The sequence below is a fragment of the Semicossyphus pulcher genome, unplaced genomic scaffold (assembly GCF_022749685.1).
Source record: "Semicossyphus pulcher isolate SPU_LCO1_2020_fin unplaced genomic scaffold, fSemPul1.0.p SCAF_10, whole genome shotgun sequence".
Lineage (NCBI taxonomy): Eukaryota > Metazoa > Chordata > Actinopteri > Labriformes > Labridae > Semicossyphus > Semicossyphus pulcher.
Window position 1 is genome coordinate 3,125,129 of NW_027211604.1, and position 21,095 is coordinate 3,146,223.

At 43.2% G+C, this 21,095-nt stretch overlaps 1 protein-coding gene across 1 annotated transcript in view; it reads left to right on the top strand.

Annotated features, from left to right (window-relative positions):
• LOC138595638 (glutamate receptor 1-like) overlaps nucleotides 1-13,044 on the top strand; it is a 59,836-nt gene extending 46,792 nt beyond the window's left edge. The window contains exons 15-17 of the mRNA XM_069666973.1: nucleotides 385-499; nucleotides 4,783-4,917; nucleotides 10,733-13,044. Coding sequence (XP_069523074.1) covers nucleotides 385-499; nucleotides 4,783-4,917; nucleotides 10,733-10,936 — 454 coding nt within the window. The 3' untranslated portion in view covers nucleotides 10,937-13,044. The remainder of the gene's footprint in view (nucleotides 1-384; nucleotides 500-4,782; nucleotides 4,918-10,732) is intronic.
• Nucleotides 13,045-21,095: the final 8,051 nt, after the last annotated feature.

The following is a 21,095-nucleotide window of genomic DNA, read 5'->3' on the forward strand; positions in this document are numbered from 1 at the left end:
GGAGTGTTTTCAGCTCTTGCCGGTTACCCAAAGTGATATAGTAATACACATCTCGCACGTAGGGAGTCAGGCCAAGCCAAGCTAGATGGAGTATTAAAGCATATCACTTTGACATTGACATTTTCTGAAACTGCTTTCTGTGTGATTGTGCCTGTGTTTTGTTTGTTTGTTGTTTTCTTTCTGTTGTTGTTGAGGTGTTCTCTGTAGCCATTCAAAGCATCTGTACTGCAAATGCCAGCTGTGCTTAAACTGCTGCTGCTGTTACGACCGCAGCCCTGTCGCTGTGCAGCTAAACAATAACATAAGATAACATGGAGGTGCATAATGTTATTTATGTTATTTCCAACCCCCACCCCCCTCCCTTCCTCCCATGGGTCTTTGAAGAATCCCAGTAAACCTAGCAGTACTGAAGCTCAATGAACAAGCCATCTTAGACAAGTTGAAAAACAGGTGGTGGTATGACAAGGGGGAGTGTGGACACAAGGACTCCGGCAGAAAGGTCAGTTCTGGTGGTCGCTCAGCCTGGTCCCGAGGTCGTGTGTTGGTCTACCCCGTCCCACCTTTCCCACTTCAGACACGCACCCCAAACCCCAAAGAGCAGGTGCACTCTGAAAAGAAAAGGTTTTGCAGATTTCATCTTTTTCTTGGTATAAAATATCTTTAAAATAACTTTTTAGGTCAAATTCAGAAGGAAAAGTAACTCTGTCACTATTGGCTCCTGTGTTGGAAGCTAATGCAAAGTTCTAGACCCAGTTACAAGATGGACCTCAACAATGCATCACACTGGGTCGTCTATGTGGAGAGTTGTTTTTGCCACCAGGTACTGAACTTAAATTAGGTGCTAAGAAGAGGCCGTTCTTTAACAGGAGTGACACATCGAGCTGAACGTCCACGCTTCAATTCTTACTTTGCTGCGATGACGGAGAAGTGTGCTCCAAGGTGTGTCAGTACGCTGACATCATTCTGCCTACAACTTTTAGTTATGCTAATTGGGGTCAGAGGGGAGCCTGACCTTTTGACCTGACAGGGCAGTAAGACTTTTCAGCCCGCTGTTTACGAGCTCTTTAAGTTTTTGGTGCTACAACAAATTTTAACTTCAGTTTTTCGGAGTTCTTAAGACTCTTCTCTACTTCAACTCTGACAAAGGAATTCATCTCAAGTTAGAAAACCGACCTTGAAATCAGTTGTGCTTTCTCAATCTGAAACCTTTAAAGTCGGACTGAACTTGTTTCTGTTTCAAAGCCAGTGTAGATAAAACTTCACAAACTGGAGTTTACAAAGAGTTCAGATTAAACTTTACGTTGACTCCATGCCGAGTGTACACGATGGATAACTCGTATGTTTCCGTTAATATGAGGTTACAGGTACCGCTGGATAGACTGGTTCGTCTAAATCAGCAAGATTAGCATTTTATATCTTATTTTTTTAATGTCTAAAAGACTGAAGTGTAACGACCTTTAGTTGTGCTGTCACAGGGGTTTCTGATGGACCAGGATTATTAGACCAGGAAGTTCTAGTCCGGCAGCAGACTATAAATTAGAAGTGGACAGACTGTTCATCAAGTGATGCTAGCTTGGCAACCTTTGCACAGATAAACAGATGAGATCTAAAATGTTAATTTCTTTTCTTTAGAGCTGCTGGTGGATTTAGCCTCCTTTGAACAGAGCCAGGCTCGCTGTAAGCTAACTGTCGTACAGTTGGTAGGAAATCGACCGTGCAGACGGAGGAGTGGTGTCGGCCTGTTTCTCACTTCGACAGAATCAGTGTCAGTACCTATGGGCATGAACATCCTCCCGTGTGCTCACAGAGAACTCATTTCAGTTTGATCTTTTAAAACCTTTTTGTTTTCAGAGTGTGGCTCTGCTGCTCAGCTGACCGTTCTGAAGAGCTGGAGGACCAATCAAACGCAGGAACACGTTCCTTCATGTGAAAATCTCGTTATTACAATTAGTACTTAAACGGAGGAGCTGTCCATGACTGCTTCGTATGTTCTACGGACTCTAAATCCCACAAACCGTCTTCCATCCTCTGCAGATGAATTTATGCAAATTGATGAGAAAATGAGCCGGGCTTTAGCCGATTGCGACTTCTTGGAGATAAGAGGTTTTCATGTCTCCAGATCAGTCGCTTTGTTCAGAGGCTTTCTCTGCTCAGCCTTCCTTCTGTTCTCCAGAACATTCTGTGGTCAGCACAGTTCGCTGGAAGCAGCCGCAGACAGACAGACGGGGACTCTGAAAAATGTGACTTTTTACATCAATTTTAATCAAACCTGCCTTTAGGTGCCACATTTACATGAATATTTGAAGACTCTCCTGGTGGAAGTGCAGCGAGAGGAAGTTTTAAAAAAGAACCATTTTTGTCTTTGGAAATAGAGACGAAACTTTTCCACATCGACGAGTGAAATCAGGAGCAGAAGAGAAGACTTCATGTACACACGTTTAACATGTAAACAGTCACATTTTTAAAACCAAGCCCTCTCTCGCTCTGTCTCTCTCTCTCTCTCTCTGTCTCTCTGTCTCTCTCTCTCTCTCTCTCTCTCGCTCTCTCCTCCTCCCTCTCTCTGTTTATGGCTGCTAACCAGCACTGGATGAAATTAAGGCTACTGACCGCAGCTTTACCGCCCCTCCTCTCCCTCCACTCACACACACACACACACTCACTCACACACACACACTCACACACTGATGTTTTTGTCTCCAATCTGTCATGTACCTCCTGTTTCCTCTGAACTGCGTGCGGCAGACTGTGACTAACAAATGGAAAGAATTGTTCCTCAGACTTGTCAGCGTAGCAGCGAGGAGCACGACTTAAAGTCGGACTGAAGCTATTCATCGGTTTATCAGGACAATCGTCTTTAATAGGGCAACATGTTGCCCAAACTCAGGTCTCCAGTATTTCCCATTTTGTCGACCCAACCTTCAGCATGTGTCAGAATGACTCCAACAATAGATCATCTCAATAGTTTTTATTGCTCAGACTATTTAGCATTGGAGTATCTTAGCCTCATTTCACTGAAGCTTATTGGAGGTCAACGTGACAGTTTGGAGAGAAAAGCCCTCTGATAGGCTCACCCCAACTTCCATACACTTCCTGTTGAAGAGAGGCCCCGCCCACTTTGAGTGCCGTTTCCTGCTGTTGGTGTTTTTGAACAGGATGCATGCTATTGGATGAGAAAGCTAAACCACGCCCACCAAAAACAAGAGATGCATGTGACAGAAGAACACGCAGCTAATTAAGAAACTCAACAACCAATCAGATCCCCCGTTTTTAAAGAAGCGATTTCACAGGATGCAGAAGAAGTGATGTTTGACTGTGAATCAGCACAAACATCACTCTCTGTTCTTCAGTCCGAACACATGCGGGGTGTGGAGAACCTGTGCAACAGCAAACAGTAAAAGAGGAAGAATAATATTGTTTTTAAAGACGCTAACATGTCGAGCAGTTTTTCCTTCACTTTATTTGCTTTTATGTGCATGAAGCTGCATGTGACAGATGTCAACACGATGGAAGGCTGTGATTCAGGGCGATGGAGGCGGCAACTTTATGAACATTTCTCCACCAACTTTTACTTTCTATGGGTCACATTCAACAATGCTAAATACTACATTTCCCATCAAGCAACTGGATAGCATTTGTATTTTCCCCTTTTGTATCCACATTTAAACGTCTTTAGAAATAATAAACATAGATTTGTAACTTAACTGCCAGTTTGTTTCGGAAAACTGAGATTATTATGCTCTGCTATACTCTGTGATACCTGTGGAGTAGCTTAGCATAATTTAGAGTTATAAAAAAACTCCTCATGTTTCTCATACTATATACTTTGTGACATCACAAAGTGCAACGAGTATTGACGGCCGCCATATTGGAGCGGTCAGGATCAGCTAGTAACAAATAGAGTGTGCATTGAGAGATCCTTGATTTGTAAGTCGATCAATACTGAACGGATTTTGACGAACTTTTGACGAATATTTTATTTTCCTTTCTTATATTTTATATAATATAATGTAATAATACAATACTATAACAATAATATAATACTACAATGATATAATGTAATATAAATATACAATATAATGCTACAATACAATACTATAATATAACAATAATAAAATGAAACATATACTACTATGATATAATATAATTCAGTATGTTATAATATTTTGATATATAATAATACTACAATACATGACTGTAATATAACAATAATATAACACTACAGTCATGTTTTATATCAATGCCCAGAGCGTGTGTAAAGCAAAAAGCTAATGTATTAAATTAGTTTAATAATAATAAAAATGAGTGTAACAGAATCGTTGGATGTTTGGTGCCAAACTGAACGTTGGAAGTTAAAGTTAAAGATGTATTTACGAACAGTTTGTAATAAGGATTCACCCAGGAGAGTTCAATGATGAAGGAATAACCCAACCAGGGGTCAAACACTGTCCTGTAAGAAAAAAGGGAATGGGACTTTAACACGCCTCCCATTGTGCATCTGTATGGCACAGCTGTTCACAGGCAGAGGAGAACAATGAAACAACTGGCCTGGATTAAAACAAATCCGTGGAGTGCCCCTTTAATGAATCACGTGACTGATCGTTGACTGAATGAACCTGCTGCTACAAAGGTTCCACCGTCACGTGTTCCCTCTTCATCACAGCCTTTGATCGTTAAAAACTGTCTTGTTAGAAAGATGATCAATGTTCTAGTTAAACTGAAGTGATGTCATGAACGTCTGCACCGTGATTGCTCGTCCCTGACCCCACCTCTCTGCGCTGACAGGACAAAACGAGCGCGCTCAGTCTGAGCAACGTGGCGGGAGTGTTCTACATCCTGATCGGCGGTCTGGGCCTGGCTATGCTGGTCGCTCTGGTCGAGTTCTGTTACAAGTCCCGGATCGAGTCGAGGAGGATGAAGGTGAGTCCGGTTTGGTGACATAAACAGCTGCGTATAAAACGAGAGGAGGTTGTGATTCACGTCATTCTCGCTCTCGACCTGCTCTGTCTGTAAAGAGATAACTTTGGTTATGACCTGGTGCTATACAAATAAAATTTGATTGATTTGATATAAATCATTTATTATCATTTATAAGCCGAGTTTTATTTCTTATGAATCAGCACCTTTGTCTGTTCAGCAGCTCTGTCTTCATAATAACTGTAGTGCAGACTGTGAGCAGCCACAGGGCAGCAGCAGTGCTGATATTTGAAAGAGCATTAGCTGAACTCTGCTTATCTGACGCTCTGCTCTCTCTCGCTCCTCTTTATCGCCGGCGTCCGTGTGTGATGAAACTGCAGACGGCTCATTACAGATTGCGGTGGTTTATACTGAGACTTTGATGGCCTCCTCAGAAGGAACAAACAAGTCATTAGAGCCGATTTCTCCTCAGCAGAAGCACCAGTGTGCTCGCTCCCTCTCTGCTGGACTTTTGTTATTCTCCTCACATGTGCGTCTCAGCACCCAGTCTTAAAGCGCTCGCTGAAGGCGGCGCTGACACCACATGTGAGGAGGATTTCATCAGGCGGAGCAGATGGAGGAGAGAGGAGCGGGGTTACACTGCGGTTACCTGCTGCAGAGGTAGATGTGTTCACATGCAGGAGCGCTGCAGCACACATGGGACTAATAGTCAATACATGATACACCATCACACATTCTCTGTGATACATTATTGATGCTCTGATATAAATACTGCAAGGTGGAGGAGACGTGGAGCTTTTTATCTCTGACTCTGTTCAGGTTTCACTTCTAGCTTCTGTCAGTTTATGGCTGCTGGTTGATTATAACACGTGTGAATGTTACAACAACACAGAGTGTGATGCACGCTGTCAAGCAGAGCTGAGAGGACGCAGCTTTCTTCACATCACAACGATAACGGTCGACACAACACATGACGAACCGATGCTTCAGTTTGACTCAGGGCAGCGACACAGTTAAAGTTTGACAGTGCTGATCGATGGAGGGGCAGGAGGCTGGTGGTCTGTATGTGAGGGATCTGTGGTGTCCTGGTTTCTGTCTGCAGTAAGGGCAGTCTTGACCAATGTGCTTTGAGCAAGCTTTGGTTGTATACAGGTAAACTGCACATGTGGAGAGTCAAACAGGTGGATGGAAAAATTCACCCCCCGTGCAGTTATCTGGAACAATAAAATCAGCCGTTTATAACAAAAGCGTTTTTGTTCCAGGCTGTAAACATGTTTATTTCTTGTTTTCTGGAGCCTCATGTGGCCACTTGAGGAACTGCAGTTCTTTGCACTTCCACACTGGCTTCATTTTTCAACACCTGACGTTGCCGCTTGGTTTGAGTTAAGTTGTATCACAGTTCCTCCAAAGGTTGTCCAACTATTTCACTCATGAACTCACAGTGCTAACTCTCTGATGTTAGCATTTAGCTAAGGTAACACTGTGCCTCACAACCTTACAGAAGTGCTAGCATGAGATATAGAATAGACTCTTTTGTCGTGTTCATAATGAAAACAAGGCACAACCTTGCAATGCATCACTTGATGTTATGACTGTGTGATCTTTTGTGTCTTTTCGCCCTGCTTTAACACAACCTGCACGTGGTGGCACGTCCACATATGTTGGAATCAAACCCTGCTGTGTGTGGGTTCGTCATGCAGGTGCACACAGCTCGTTTAGTTTAACTTCCTGCTCCAGGGATTGTGTCGACATCAACCTAACCAAATGCAAGCGACATCGATTTGCAATGTGATTTTAATTTCCTTTTTTGGTTTGCACACACTCTGAGTCGTGCTTTCCTAGATAGAAACAATCAATTTCTTCTTCTCGTTAGTTTTCTTCTTGGTAACAAATCTTTTAAGAGCCCTTTGTTTTCCTGCACAGCACACGGTATGACAGCACCGCACCATGAGCGTTTATTTCCAGGTGCTGCAGACTTCAGCCCTTCAGTTTTGAAATATAAAAAGTAATAGCAGGGACGAGGGCATCACCTGTTCATTACTTATATTGGAGAATAATGTATTCTGCATTCAGGTGGTTGGATGTTAACAGGTGGCTCTTCTGCCTGCAGGAAACAACATTTATAGACTGAGCTCAGAGACAGATGCAGCTCTGCTGTGTTTTGACAGCACATGTAGACTTACGACGACAATAAAACCCTCTGTTAGAGAGAGAGTGGGCGAGAGACAAAGACAGAGAGTGAGCGCTACAGCTCCTCCCCGTGTTGACAGTGTTGGCAGGGTGACTGATGTGGAGTGTAAGCTGTTAACTTCCTGCCGTCGAGGTGAAAGCAGGAGGGATGTAAGTGTTTGACTCTGCTGCTGAGACGTGGGCGAGCCGGCTCCGAGCTGCAGCGAGTGTTCGAGCTGCTCCACTAAATGAATAAACCTGGGATTTATTTGTACCAATCTGCCAGACGAGTCCTGATGGCGGCAGAGAAAGCGAGGGAGTGTGGGCGCCTCAGAGGCCTGATACAGGATATTAACTGTGGATCCACATCATTAGTTTCACTCAGAGGAGACAGAGAGAGAGAGAGAGAGGGAGAGAGAGAGTGAGAGAGGGAGAGAGAGAGTGAGAGAGGGCGAGAGAGAGGGGGAGAGAGGGAGAGAGAGAGAGGGGGAGAGACTCTGCTGCTCCAAAACAACTTTTACTGTTATTACTGAGGGGGATGCTGCATACACATTCACTTAAATACACTCATTTAAGACTTTGCTTCACAAACAGCTTTAGTTTGTTCAAAAGGAAACTTATTCAGGTAAATAACTAAGGTAAGTTAGTTATTGTATTTTAGCTGCTGATTTAGAGCTGTGAGTCAAACTAAACACTTCTCCTCAGAGTTATAACTCAAACCTGTCACACGGACATGACACAGGTTTAGATCTGATCTCACCTCCTGACCGAAGCATCATCTCTGATCAATGTTTTTAATGCACATATAAATCATAGAATAGGATCGTTAAGATCGCTTCAATATCAAAGTAAGCCAGTAATAATCATCTTAAAATCCTAAACAGCACAGACAGGAGACACTCACAGCTGATTCAGCTTTTAAAAGTACACATTCTCTGAAATGTAAACAAATATAGAGATGTGGCTCATGCTGTGTCTAACAGCATTATAGTTTTAAAACAGATTGTGCAAAGAAGCATGATTATCTAACAGGCTGAACTGAGATGGTGAACATGGTCAGTTTTACACTGCTAAACACCATCAACTTTGTGTTTTCATTGCAAGACTTGCTACACTAACATATATAATAATAATAGCTCTACATTAACACGGTTAAAGCTCTAATCTAACATGGTTAAAGCTCTACGCTAACATGGTTAAAGCTCTAATCTAACATGGTTAAAGCTATACGCTAACATGGTTAAAGCTCTAATCTAACATGGTTAAAGCTCTACGCTAACATGATTAAAGCTCTACATTAACATGGTTAAAGCTCTAATCTAACATGGTTAAAGCTCTAATCTAACATGGTTAAAGCTATACGCTAACATGGTTAAAGCTCTAATCTAACATGGTTAAAGCTATACGCTAACATGGTTAAAGCTATACGCTAACATGGTTAAAGCTCTAATGTAACATGGTTAAAGCTCTACGCTAACATGATTAAAGCTCTACATTAACATGGTTAAAGCTCTAATCTAACATGGTTAAAGCTCTACGCTACCATGGTTAAAGCTCTAATCTAACATGGTTAAAGCTCTACGCTAACATGGTTAAAGCTCTAATCTAACATGGTTAAAGCTCTACGCTAACATGGTTAAAGCTCTACATTAACATGATTAAAGCTCTACGCTAACATGGTTAAAGCTCTAATCTAACATGGTTAAGGCTCTACGCTAACATGGTTAAAGCTCTAATCTAACATGGTTAAAGCTCTACATTAACATGATTAAAGCTCTACGCTAACATGATTAAAGCTCTACGCTAACATGATTAAAGCTCTATGCTAACATGGTTAAAGCTCTAATCTAACATGGTTAAGGCTCTACGCTAACATGGTTAAAGCTCTAATCTAACATGGTTAAAGCTCTACGCTAACATGGTTAAAGCTCTATGCTAACATGGTTAAGGCTCTACGCTAACATTGTTAAAGCTCTAATCTAACATGGTTAAGGCTCTATGCTAACATGGTTAAAGCTCTACGCTAACATGGTTAAAGCTCTAATCTAACATGGTTAAGGCTCTACGCTAACATGGTTAAAGCTCTAATCTAACATGGTTAAAGCTCTACATTAACATGATTAAAGCTCTACGCTAACATGATTAAAGCTCTACGCTAACATGATTAAAGCTCTATGCTAACATGGTTAAAGCTCTAATCTAACATGGTTCAAGCTCTACATTAACATGGTTAAAGCTCTAATCTAACATGGTTAAAGCTCTACATTAACATGGTTAAAGCTCTAAGCTAACATGGTTAAAGTTGGAACACAACTTCAAAGCATACAAATCTTCAAACAGAACTAAAAGTTTGTTCAGTATATAGCTCTACATTAACATGGTTAAAGCTCTAATCTAACATGGTTAAAGCTCTAATCTAACATGGTTAAAGCTATACGCTAACATGGTTAAAGCTCTAATCTAACATGGTTAAAGCTATACGCTAACATGGTTAAAGCTATACGCTAACATGGTTAAAGCTCTACATTAACATGATTAAAGCTCTACGCTAACATGATTAAAGCTCTACGCTAACATGATTAAAGCTCTATGCTAACATGGTTAAAGCTCTAATCTAACATGGTTCAAGCTCTACATTAACATGGTTAAAGCTCTAATCTAACATGGTTAAAGCTCTACATTAACATGGTTAAAGCTCTAAGCTAACATGGTTAAAGTTGGAACACAACTTCAAAGCATACAAATCTTCAAACAGAACTAAAAGTTTGTTCAGTATATGTTACGTAAAGTTCCTTTGTGTTTGCTGTATCATCAAACATCACGATTACAGCTGGTTCTATCTGAAGGGACTTGTACCAGTAGAGTTGTCCTAGGAGCTGTTCCAATCCCTGTGTCAGTATCGGCCTCCCGTACAGCCTGTAAACGCACAGATCCAATAACATAATTTATTATCCCCCAAATAAAATCTGCTGGTTTCAGGTGAATGATCGTGACCTGATGATACCAACAACAGCAGTGCAGTGCTGGCACAGAGTCAGTGAAGGCTGGCAAAGTCTCTGATCTCTGATAGACAGATGAACTTTATTGATGTATAAAGAACATCTATCTGTGTTTTTCCATCAATAATACATAGATTTGTCATGTCATTAGTATCGAGGGGTACCTGGTGTCTAAACTTCTCAAACTAGTTTCCAGCAGGTGGAGTTGAGTAGAGCCTTCCTCTCTCGTCAGCATCAACACAGACTGTAATAAAGATTCACACTGAAGCTGAATCATCAGCAGGATCTGTTGTGATAAACAGTTTTGTGATGTGGAAACTCTAAATCTGTCAACTTTTATTCTTTGAGGTTTTAACAGGAAGTCAATCAAGCAGATTTCATGCTGACGTTCAAAGACAGAAACGATGAGACGAGTGAGAAACTGCAGAGAAGCTAAATTTGGAGTGAAGGAAGATGAGAGGATTGTTTGTGACAGAGACGAGCTGAAACAGATTCACCTGCTAAAAATAGATGAAAACAAACCTTAATTAAACTTTTATTTTGACGTGCACTTCCTCTGCGTCTTAAGAGCTTAGCAGATTTTTACACCGACTCCTCTGAACTCCCCATGAGTTATATAACTGTGTGTTTCTCCTCTCCCTGTCTTACAGGAGCTCATCGATGCCGCCATTGCGAGCGGAGGAGCAGGAGGAGGAGGTGTGGCAGCAGGAGGAGGTTATGGAGGAGGAGGAGCGTCGGGACTCGGAGGTGAAAACGGCCGCGTGGTGGCGCACGATTTCCCCAAAGCTGGAGCTCAAGGCTTACCCTGCATGAGCAAATCTACCGGCCTGGGACTGTCCTCCTCGGGCATGTGATCAACACCGAGACGCCTGATTGGTCAGAACGCTCCCGTTTATCTGCCTGTCAGTCTGAGACAGAGGGAAGAGGAGAATAAGACAGGACGGAAGGAGAGAGGGAGGGACGTGTTCAGCAGGAGGAGCGTTCATGTTCACCGTGATCGGACTGAATGCTACAGAACCCCGATGAACAGAGAGCACCTGAACACAACATCAGATTCAACAAATCGATGAGCTCCTGCAAGACGAGCGACTGGGCTTAACGGACTATAAAACCTGAAACTTTTTTCTACAAACGATGTCTTAAAGTAAAGTCCTCCTCTTCAGAACGCAGGAGAGGAAACAGATTTTATAAAACTTCTTCATCCATGCACCTCCTCTTCTCCTCCTCCCGCCCTTCACCTCCTCCTCCTCCTCCTTCAGTTCGGCAGAAACACTGAACTCTTCGTCACGTTCACGCTAGACGGCTCTTTGATATCAGAGAGGCTTGAAGGAAGTTTGAGCATGTTAACATTTTAAACCTTTTTTAACACAGACGAACACTTGTTGATGATGTTCAGGAGAAAGCTGCCTCCATGATGGAACGGTTTCAGTTTGACGACCAGTTTTCAGCACATGTACGTTGTTTTCTAGATATATTTTGTGGCACGTGAGCTGAAACTGTCAGACACCTTCAACTGTCCAAAACGCCTCAGTTTTAAATGATCCCGTAGACAAACCTCCCGAGCAGACAGAGACGAGACAGCGGACCTGAACAGAGCGACACGAACACCTTCAGACACCTGCAGCAGCTTCATGATCTGTTATTTTACAGGAAATATATCAATATATATTCATAGAAACAAAAACAGATTAGTTTATAGGTTTAAAAGATCAAAGAAATAACTGCTCTGTTTCCACCTCCTGCACCAACTATAAAACTACTGAATCACAGACATCAGACGTGTAAAAAGATGCTCAACACTTTCTCACATCAATCTTTTCAGATGCAGATTTCTCAAAGTATTTTCTTCCAGTGTCCAGAGCTGGAAACACATTTGATCTACGCGTGTACACACGGCACACGAGACAGAATGCAAACAAATTACAATGTTAGCAGTCTTAGCTTAGCATAAAGACTGAAATCAGTTTAAATGAAACAAAGACAATAAAATGTGTTAACCAGTGAGCTTCAGAGGTGATGATAGGTGGATTTTGTTTCTTTTGGACAAAGCCAGGCTAGCTGTTTCCCTCTGTTTTCAGTCTTTATGCTAAGCTAGTCTAGTCTGCTAGCTGCAGTTTCCTATTTCCTGAAAATAAATCAGAGTGGTTTCAGTCTTCTGGCAAGAAAGCACATTTTCCTACAGTGACAGAATCTCTTCATTTGCTATCGAGGCTTTTATTGTGAAACATTTGCACAGCCGTGTTAACATGCACTGCTCCCATGTGGTACTTCAAATGTAGCTGCTGCCATCTTGTGGCGCCTGCTCGTTACTACAAAATACAGTCCAGCTTAGACATGAAAACAGAAACACCTGCAGTGACCGAATCACTTAAAACAAGTCATCGAGAACAAAATAAAAGAACTGATGTTGAATTTAAACACGTTATGCTCAGCTGCACGTTTCAGGGACCAGGATGCACCAGGATGAACACCCCGCCTGTACCCGTTTGTTGCTGTTCACCATTTTGGATCCATGAAATGTTTTCTCCGCTCTCAGAGTTTAATGTTGCTGAACATATCTGGAGGCATCATGCTGTTTACATCGTTCAGTGAAGTCACAATCAGGGCTGACTGACTGAAAGAACAAAGCTCCACATTTTGCAGCTGCACTGATCGCGTGTGAAACGTCCTCAAACTGTTCATGTTAGCGTCTCCGTCTGCTCTGGTCGTGTTGCGTTCGAGGTCAGTCACATGTTTCTCCTGTATTCTGTCCTCAGTGTTTCCTGGACCGATCACATGACGAGGCAGTGAAACTTTTTATACTCAGAAACTGAACAAACATCAGGAACTTAACGATCCCATTTGTATGATATGAATGAAACGAGCTTCACTGGTTTGTCTAAATGTTATTTTATATTGAGTTATCAGTTTGTAATGATTCTGTTGGTTACGTTCAGATCGGTTACTCTATTTAATAAAAATCTTTAACATGATTTCGCTTGTTGTGTTTGTTTCTCCTCAGAGAACAATCTCTCTCTGACCGGCCCGGCGTCTTTGTCAAATTAAATATGGTTACTGCAGATTTGATCGTTTGTCTTCAGGTTTATTTTCCTTCATTTTCAACATTATTTGTGCTAAAAACACGCATTAGCCTGCATGCATTGGTTATATTTTAGATGAAGGTTCAGATGATCCAGAGTCTGTTCGGCTGTGGTCCAACAGCAAAACTCGATCCGACTGAAATCACGATTTTCATTTATGTTTAAAAAATGGTAAATGGACTTAAAGGTCTGTTTTCTAGTCTTCTGTCACATTCACTCATTCACACACTGATGACAAAGGCCAATCTCCAATCAGATCCATGCCCGTTCATACCCGATGGCTCAGTTTGGTGTTCAGTGAGCACCAACCTTCTGAAGACGACCCACTGTATCACTGAGCCACGGCCGGTATGAACTGAGAACAGTTCAGTGTGATATGAAACTAGAGAGTGATGTTTGCAAGAGCTGCAGCCTAAAAGTGTTTAACTGAAGAGAAGCGACTCCAGCATCTAACCCGGCCTGAAGAATATACAGCTACATTCACAAGCTGCTGGAGCTGCTGGAGCTGCTGGAGCTGCTGGAGCTGCTGGAGCTTTTATCAGATCAGATTAAGATTTCACTTTATTGTCAGAGTTTTCTGAAATGTGTCTCTCGTTTGTGACGTCCAGAGTTTCACATAACAAACATTAATAACATGAATATAAACAGCAGACTGACGTCAGCTCTTTATGCTCATTCAACAAGTTCAGGTCCACGACGAGACAAAGCTTCATGTTTGTTTACATGACGAGGCTCACGTCTGCTCTGCCGATGATACGAGCAGATGTTACTGCTTTGTGCGAGATCTGATTGGTTCTCCCTCTGCCCCGACGAGCCGCCTGTATTCTGTATGAAGCTAAACTAGATGGAGCTCTGTGTATCTACACACTCTAGTTTTTGGTTTATTGTGTCCTCAAAGGAAGACAGAGCAGAGGAGTGTATCCACGTTCTAATGCTGCCCTCCAGACATCTCAGAAGTCGAGTTTTTCCGACATCCGACGAGAGAAATTGCTCTGGAGTGCAGTGATAGTCGGAGCTCCGTGTTGTGAAGTCGGGGCAGATGAATTTGTTGAAGTTGTGGAGTTCCCGTTTGTCTGCACGCAGCACGAGGTCAGATCAGATGCAGGTCAGGACCTGGTTGCCTCTCTGTTGCTGACTCGTCTAAAATGAGATGAAACATTTTGAGAAACGTGATCAAACATTAAAGTGAGCTATCATAAAGACCCAGCAGCGTTTGAAACTCTTCTGTAACTGTGCTGACTCTCCGCCTCAAGTGTTCCTCGTCTGTCTCGTTATGAAACCTCATGAAATCCTCGTCTGACGCTCTGAAGCCACGGGGCGACACCAGATGGGAGGTTAAATGTGATTTTATCTCCTCGGCGTGAGACGCATTAGAACTTTTTCATTTCAAGTCCATTGATGGTAAAAACCGTCTGTGAAGGCCGAGCGGCTCCGTCAGATGAGGCGGTGTGATATCGAGTCTCTCTGCAGTTTAATTATCGGCTGTTATCTGGTGTGACCGATCGGCTGAAGTGACACTGCTGAGCACAGACGTTCAGTGAGGAAGAACAGTTTACTTCTCAGTCGTCTGCGGAGCGACTGAACCTGTGAAAACCTGCTGCAGAGACGGCCGACAGGTGATCACAGAAACGTCACTGAGGAGCTGAAACGATGTGACGAGCGGCAGCTTCACCTGCAGGAATCACAACAAACAAACAACAAAAACGTGTCACACTTGTTTTCTGATTGGATGACAGACGTGCTGCAGGAAACTGAACTTATTCAGGGTCAGGAGGAAGTAGTTTAGTTTAGTTCATTGCTGATGTTTGTTGGGTGTAAAACCTGAACCCCAGTTATACAGATCAGATCAATATATGTATTTAAAAAGAACGGTAATGAGAGGTTCTTGTTCTTTTCTCCTGGTGTATTAACAAAAAACACTTCTCCCTCACCGACCAATCAAAATCAAGAAGGGGCGGGACTTCTGATATCAACTTTGTCAACAACTGATGCTGATGATGTTTTTTCACTTCCAGGTGTGGAGCTGCTGCAGGACACGATTCCTTTCATTGTTTTTATGTTTCCTTGAATGAAAGCAAATGTGAAGCGCGCAGAGATTTACAGCACGCTGAGCGATCGCTACGAGGGACGCCGAGGTGCCGCCAGACAACTTTCATTACCTAGCAACAGTAAGCGGTGGTGAGAGGCGCTCTGAGGTAATATTCCATTTGGATGCTTTAGCTCAAATTTCTGGCTCATGTTTCAGCTGAAGGCGACTCTTTCTGTAGCTGTCAGAGGATTTGCCCAGTAAACAGCCACGTGAACATGAATCGGTGTTCACAGGCAGTGCTCGTCAGAACACAGGTTAGAAACCCGGTTGTTGAACTCACCACGGTTTTCACCTTAATAGCATTTGTGTTTGTGTATCCTTCTGCTCCGAGCGGCCTGAAGGCTTTGTCGTCCTCATGATGCTGTATTTGAATCTTTAGTGAAATCAATGAACTAATATGAGATCCCATCAAGACACATTATGAATCTTTAGTCGTCCAAATATTCATTAGGAGATCTTATTGATCTCGCTGTGACCGACTGTTAACCCGACGATGCGCCGTGATGAGAGCGCAGAGAGACGGCAGAGAGTTGGACGAGCCGAGACGAGAACATGATTCACCTTCAGACTTGGATCTCACGTTCAACCTTAACAAGTCGTTTATTTTAAAAGCACAGTGAACGCCTCAGCCAGGCAGCGGCTCGCTAAGCGTTGAATGTTTCTTCAGTTTGTGGAACAGATTGAAAAAGAAGCAGCTTCAGATTCAGTCTGAAAGTTTCAAAGTGAGAGACAAAGTGGAGGCTTTGTTTGAGCGCAGCGGGCGGTTTAATGATTCATTTCAAGCAGAAAGAAAGTGAACATCTTCCCCTCCAGAGTCCGTCCTCCTCGTCCCTCTGGCTCCTTCACCTTTTCTTCTTCTTTGTTTATTTATTTGCTGTATTGATCCGTCTCTTGGTGCAGCGCTTCTCTCTGCAGCTTTTCTCTCGCTCTCTCTCTCCTGCACACGGCTTCGTCTTTATCACTCTTAAACCTCCGTCTTTCTGCCTCATTCTCTCTCTTATTACCTCGTCTTTTCCTCCTTGTTTCTCTCCATTAGCTTCTGCTCCTCTCTGAGCTCCCAGGACCTTTCATTGAATGCTTTGTGTCCTGCGGGGGACATCACATCTCGTAACACCTCATTACTCCCCCGGCTGTGAGTCAGGACGGAGACAGACGAGGCCGAAACAAAGCCCACAATTAGCCCCAGAAAGGCCTGATTAGGAGTTTGTGGCCCATTACCTTCCTCAGCTTGGCCTCGGACAGACTTCCAGGCGATCAGGGAGGAAGAGGAGGAGGAGGAATGGATCCCTGAGGGGCAGCCTGAAGAAGCAGCAGACCATTCCTCACTGGAAGGAGCCATCGAGGAGTTTAAAATAAAACACAACAATGAGCTGAAGCGTCTCCGGCACTCAGAGAAGTGTCGGGGTTAGAAAGAAGAACGAACCCTTTGGACACGCACAGCACGCTAGCAGTCGCTCACTAGCATCAGTTGTGCTAAGGCGCTACTTAAAGAAAAGCTGGTCTTTGGGCTAAATGCTAATGACATGCTAACAATGACACTGTAACTTTGCCACATGCTAAGCTAACGTTTGCTAACACTCTGATGGGAAACCAACAGGAGGATCAATACGTACCCTCTCATGTGCTCACCTGCTCAGGGGCGTCAGACAGAAGAATTAGCTCGTTAGCTAACATTGACATCGACGTGTGAGCTGAAGTATTGATCACTGTGCATTGTTCCTGTTTGATAAATAATACATGACTCTGATTGAATCCCTTCTGTTCCCGTTATTGATCTTTATTGATGTATCGGACTCATTGTGTGTTTGTCTGCATGCGATCGTTTAAAGCCGGACCACACTGACTCCTGTGTGACGCTGCTGTTTGCTAAGGATGTGTGCTCTCTCTGTGTCTGCGCAGTGACAGCACAGTGTCAGAGCACACAGAGACACATTCAGCTCAGGGTCTCGGGGGTTAATTCTCCAAAATATATCTAAACTTGAGCACTCGTCACGTCTTAGCGCTCGGTGTGAGCGTGGAGATGACGCACACACAGACGTCCTCAGCTGAGCCTGTGACAGCTGAAATGTTCTGCAGAGTTTAACCTTCATGAAACAGCAGCTCGTCGCTCTGACATCTTCTTTCTTTCTCCCAGCCTGAAAGAAAAACACGTTTGTTTACATGTGAGTGAAGGAAATCAAGGTGATGAATCATGTGATGTCCTCGGAGGGAGAAGGTTCAGCCTGTTTCCTACTTACAGTCATCTGAGACGTGCTTCAGGATCGTCTTAAAGGTAACAGTTCTGCGAGTTTGAGGAAAATTGAAACCTGTGTTCACTCTGTGTTTTTAGGGAAGCCCACATGAGCGTTTCCCACCAACGCAGCTTCCTGTGCAGGTTTCCTGCCGGCCTGTCGAGCCCTTTTTGAATTTGTCCTGTAATAAGAAATGTTGTGCTCACAGTTTTTTGGCAGACTCTCTGATTTCTTGAACGTATTGATACAAAAATGAATCAATTTAACCCAATAATGACTTTTTACTACACACAGGTTTTTTCTGTCGCAGGAGACGAAGTCGTACTTTTTAAGGGTTACAGAAGGCGGAGCTAAAGACATGTTCTTAATGCAAAGTGAATGACACCTCCTCTCTCCTCCTCAGTGGCTTCAGGAGGCGTTCAGACACGTTACAGCGTCTCAGTCAGGATCTGTGTCGGCTCCTCAGAGCGTTGGTCACAGAAATCGTGAATAAGCAGCTCGGCACTTCACAGAGATATTTGCAGCCACTCCGCCATGAAACAACGCTGAACAGCAGCCGCAGCAGGAACAAGCTAACGTTAGCCCGACTGAAACACCAACGTAACACAGCGTCACAGTAACCGCAGACATCTCAGCAATGTGAAACAAAGACAGCAGAAATGAATGGATTCTTAGAAATGCAGTTAGGAGCAGTAGGAGGAGCCGTTAGGAGCAGTAGGAGGAGCTGTTAGGAGCAGTAGGAGGAGCCATTAGGAGCAGTAGGAGGAGCTGTTAGGAGCAGTAGGAGGAGCCATTAGGAGCAGTAGGAGGAGCCAGAGGAACAGGATTGTTTCACAGATGATCTCTCTCATGTACGACTGCATGTTTAAAGCGACAGCTTGATCAAATATGACAAAAAGTTTTAAAAAGTTTTAAAAACATTTAATAATTCTACCTGAGGAACCTTTAACCACCTCCAACCACACTTTATTACACTTCTAGAACACCTGACTTCACCTTTTCTCCTGTAATAACTGACACGGCCACTAGAGGCAGTGACAAGCTGCTGCACAGATGACTAATCAGGATGCTAATTTATCTGTGGTGCAGAGTCTGTGATCGTCATGAGACAGACATGAACACATTAGCGCTTATATACATATTAAACACACACACACACACACACACACACACACACACACGCTGTGAAGCTTTGGTTTTAACGAGGGATTATAAAACATCACATGACCTGACGAGATGAGTGACGGACACAGACGGGTTTATAAAGAACTATAAGAATCTGCTGAAGGCGTCAGATAAGACGGAGACAGGAGGAAGCAGCTCTGTGTGCTGCAGTTCAGCCGCTCAGAGAGGATTATGGGGCTTTAAAATGACCATCAAACACATGGAGCATGCTGATTGGCTGTCAGGGAGTTAATGAAAGCCAATCAAAGGGTGCAAAATGTAATTATGGTTTACAGACTGGTTACAGCGGAGCGTCTTTATCAGCAGCCGCAGATACAGCTCAGATTATAAGTGTTACTGCTCATCTCAGACTGCAGGACGTTTACAGCAGAGTGAAAGTTTTCTTTGTTTGATCAAAGGAGGAAAAGCAACACGTTTAAATCCCCTGCAGAGTCAGAGGCCACGGAACAGAGAGAAATTGGTCCTTATTCACTTCTGTTTGAGGTACTTTTATTTCTACCTTCTACTTTTTAATAACATTGATTTGTTACTAACAGGCTTATTTCATATTTTTGAAAGGAGACGTTGTTGGTGCTTAGAGTTCGTCCGGATGCTGAGAGGTTTTTCTGCTCTGCGCTGCGCCTGCTCTTTTGTCCCCGGTGGATGAAGCTGTGCGTCCTCTCTCTCGTCCTGTCCTCCTGATTTCTTTTAGCAGTCTAACAGAGTCTAACAAACAGTCGATGAAGTCATTAAAGTGATGAACACATGAATGCATCATAATTATAATTTACACAGTTCTCTGTCCTGAGACATTTTAGACATTAAGTTATTTTAAGTTTCCTTCTTTAAATGTGTTTTGATGCTAATAATTTTGTGGGTTTAACTTTAACACGCTGCTGTTGCTACACGACACTTCAGATACAAGTCGTTTCTTTGAAGTGTCATTGTGAGGTTCTGTTTGGATCAGGACGCATGTAGACACCAAAGCACAAGAACAAACTCCAAGGTAGATCACGTCGTGGCGCGCTCATGTAGACCTTCAAACTAACTCTGCAGATGCTCGTCTCCTCCAGTGAGTATGAGCTGCAGCAGGACGGTGTCTGTGCGACTGAGCCTGAACATCTCCAACATTCGCTGTCTATAGAAACGCTCCTGATGTTTGTTCCTCAGCAGGAGATACAGACGTGTGTGTGTGTGTGTGTGTGTGTGTGTGTGTGTTGTATCTTCCACATGCAGTGTGATTAATGTTCATTGGAAGGAGTCGACCTCCTCAAACTGTCAGAGGCTGTTTTCTTTCGTCACAGTGACACCCAGTGGACGAGCAGAGAACTGACAGAAGAGGAGTCATTGGATGTTCTGATCAGTCACTGCAGGAGAAGTACGAATATTAATGTCAAGATATTCTATTAAACGCACTGAAAATATAACTTCAGTAAATGTGTGATCTTTTATGGTCGTGTGAAACATTTGGAGTCATCTTCTTACTGAACGTTGGGACCAGAACAGAATCGTAGTGATCGGCTCGTGTGCAGTGGTATCATCATCCTGTGTGTTGGGCTGTCGTTCCCAGCCGCAGCAGCAGCTCCCTGCAGGATGTTACATTTTCTCCATGACGGCCACTTTTGTGTCTGCAGAGGGAAATAAATATTTCATCAGAGTTATTTTCTGTGTCTGTCTGTCGCTGTGTGACCATGAACACACAAATAAAGAAATAAACCTGGTTTTAGATGTGACTACATGTGACCACACAACAGGAAACACAACAGGTTTTTTATGCTAATTTGAAAATAATGAACAATAAAAAGCTGAACACAAAAAGGTGGCTGCTTTATTCAGAGCTCTCTCTCTCTCTCTCTCTCTCTCTCTCTCTCTCTTATCAGCACGTCGCCTGTTATCAATTTTTCTCTTGTAACTTTATTTTGAAAGTCACTTGTTACCTTCAGCTTCCAGACTCTGCAGCACCTGTAACTCTGTGTCTGGACTGGCTCACACCCAAATGTGTGGACTAATCCGGCCTCAGATTTTGTTTGCTGAGAGCTTTAGTTCTGGACGAGGCGTTCACGGACCATCAGAGCTGCTGGATTTCTCTCTAGTTTGCAATTCAAATTCCTCTGCAGCGTCAGGCTGAGGAACATCTCTCTCACTATCTGCTGGGTGTTGAGTTTCCTGTCTGACTGTGTCTCCTGATGACGAGTCTGCTGAGGTTACAGACAAACACTCCTCTGTGAGAGCCGCAGGAGGAGCAGAGGAGGAGCAACGTGATGATCAGCGCTGGTTATCAAGAAGAGAAGAACCGGAGCATACGGAGGAATAAACAACCTACTTGAGGCTTTAATGCAAACATCATCATGCTAACACGCTGATGTTTAGCAGGTATAATATTCACCATGTTTGCCTTTTGAGTATAGCATGTTAGCATAAGCTAACTAGCAGTAGCAACAAAGTACAG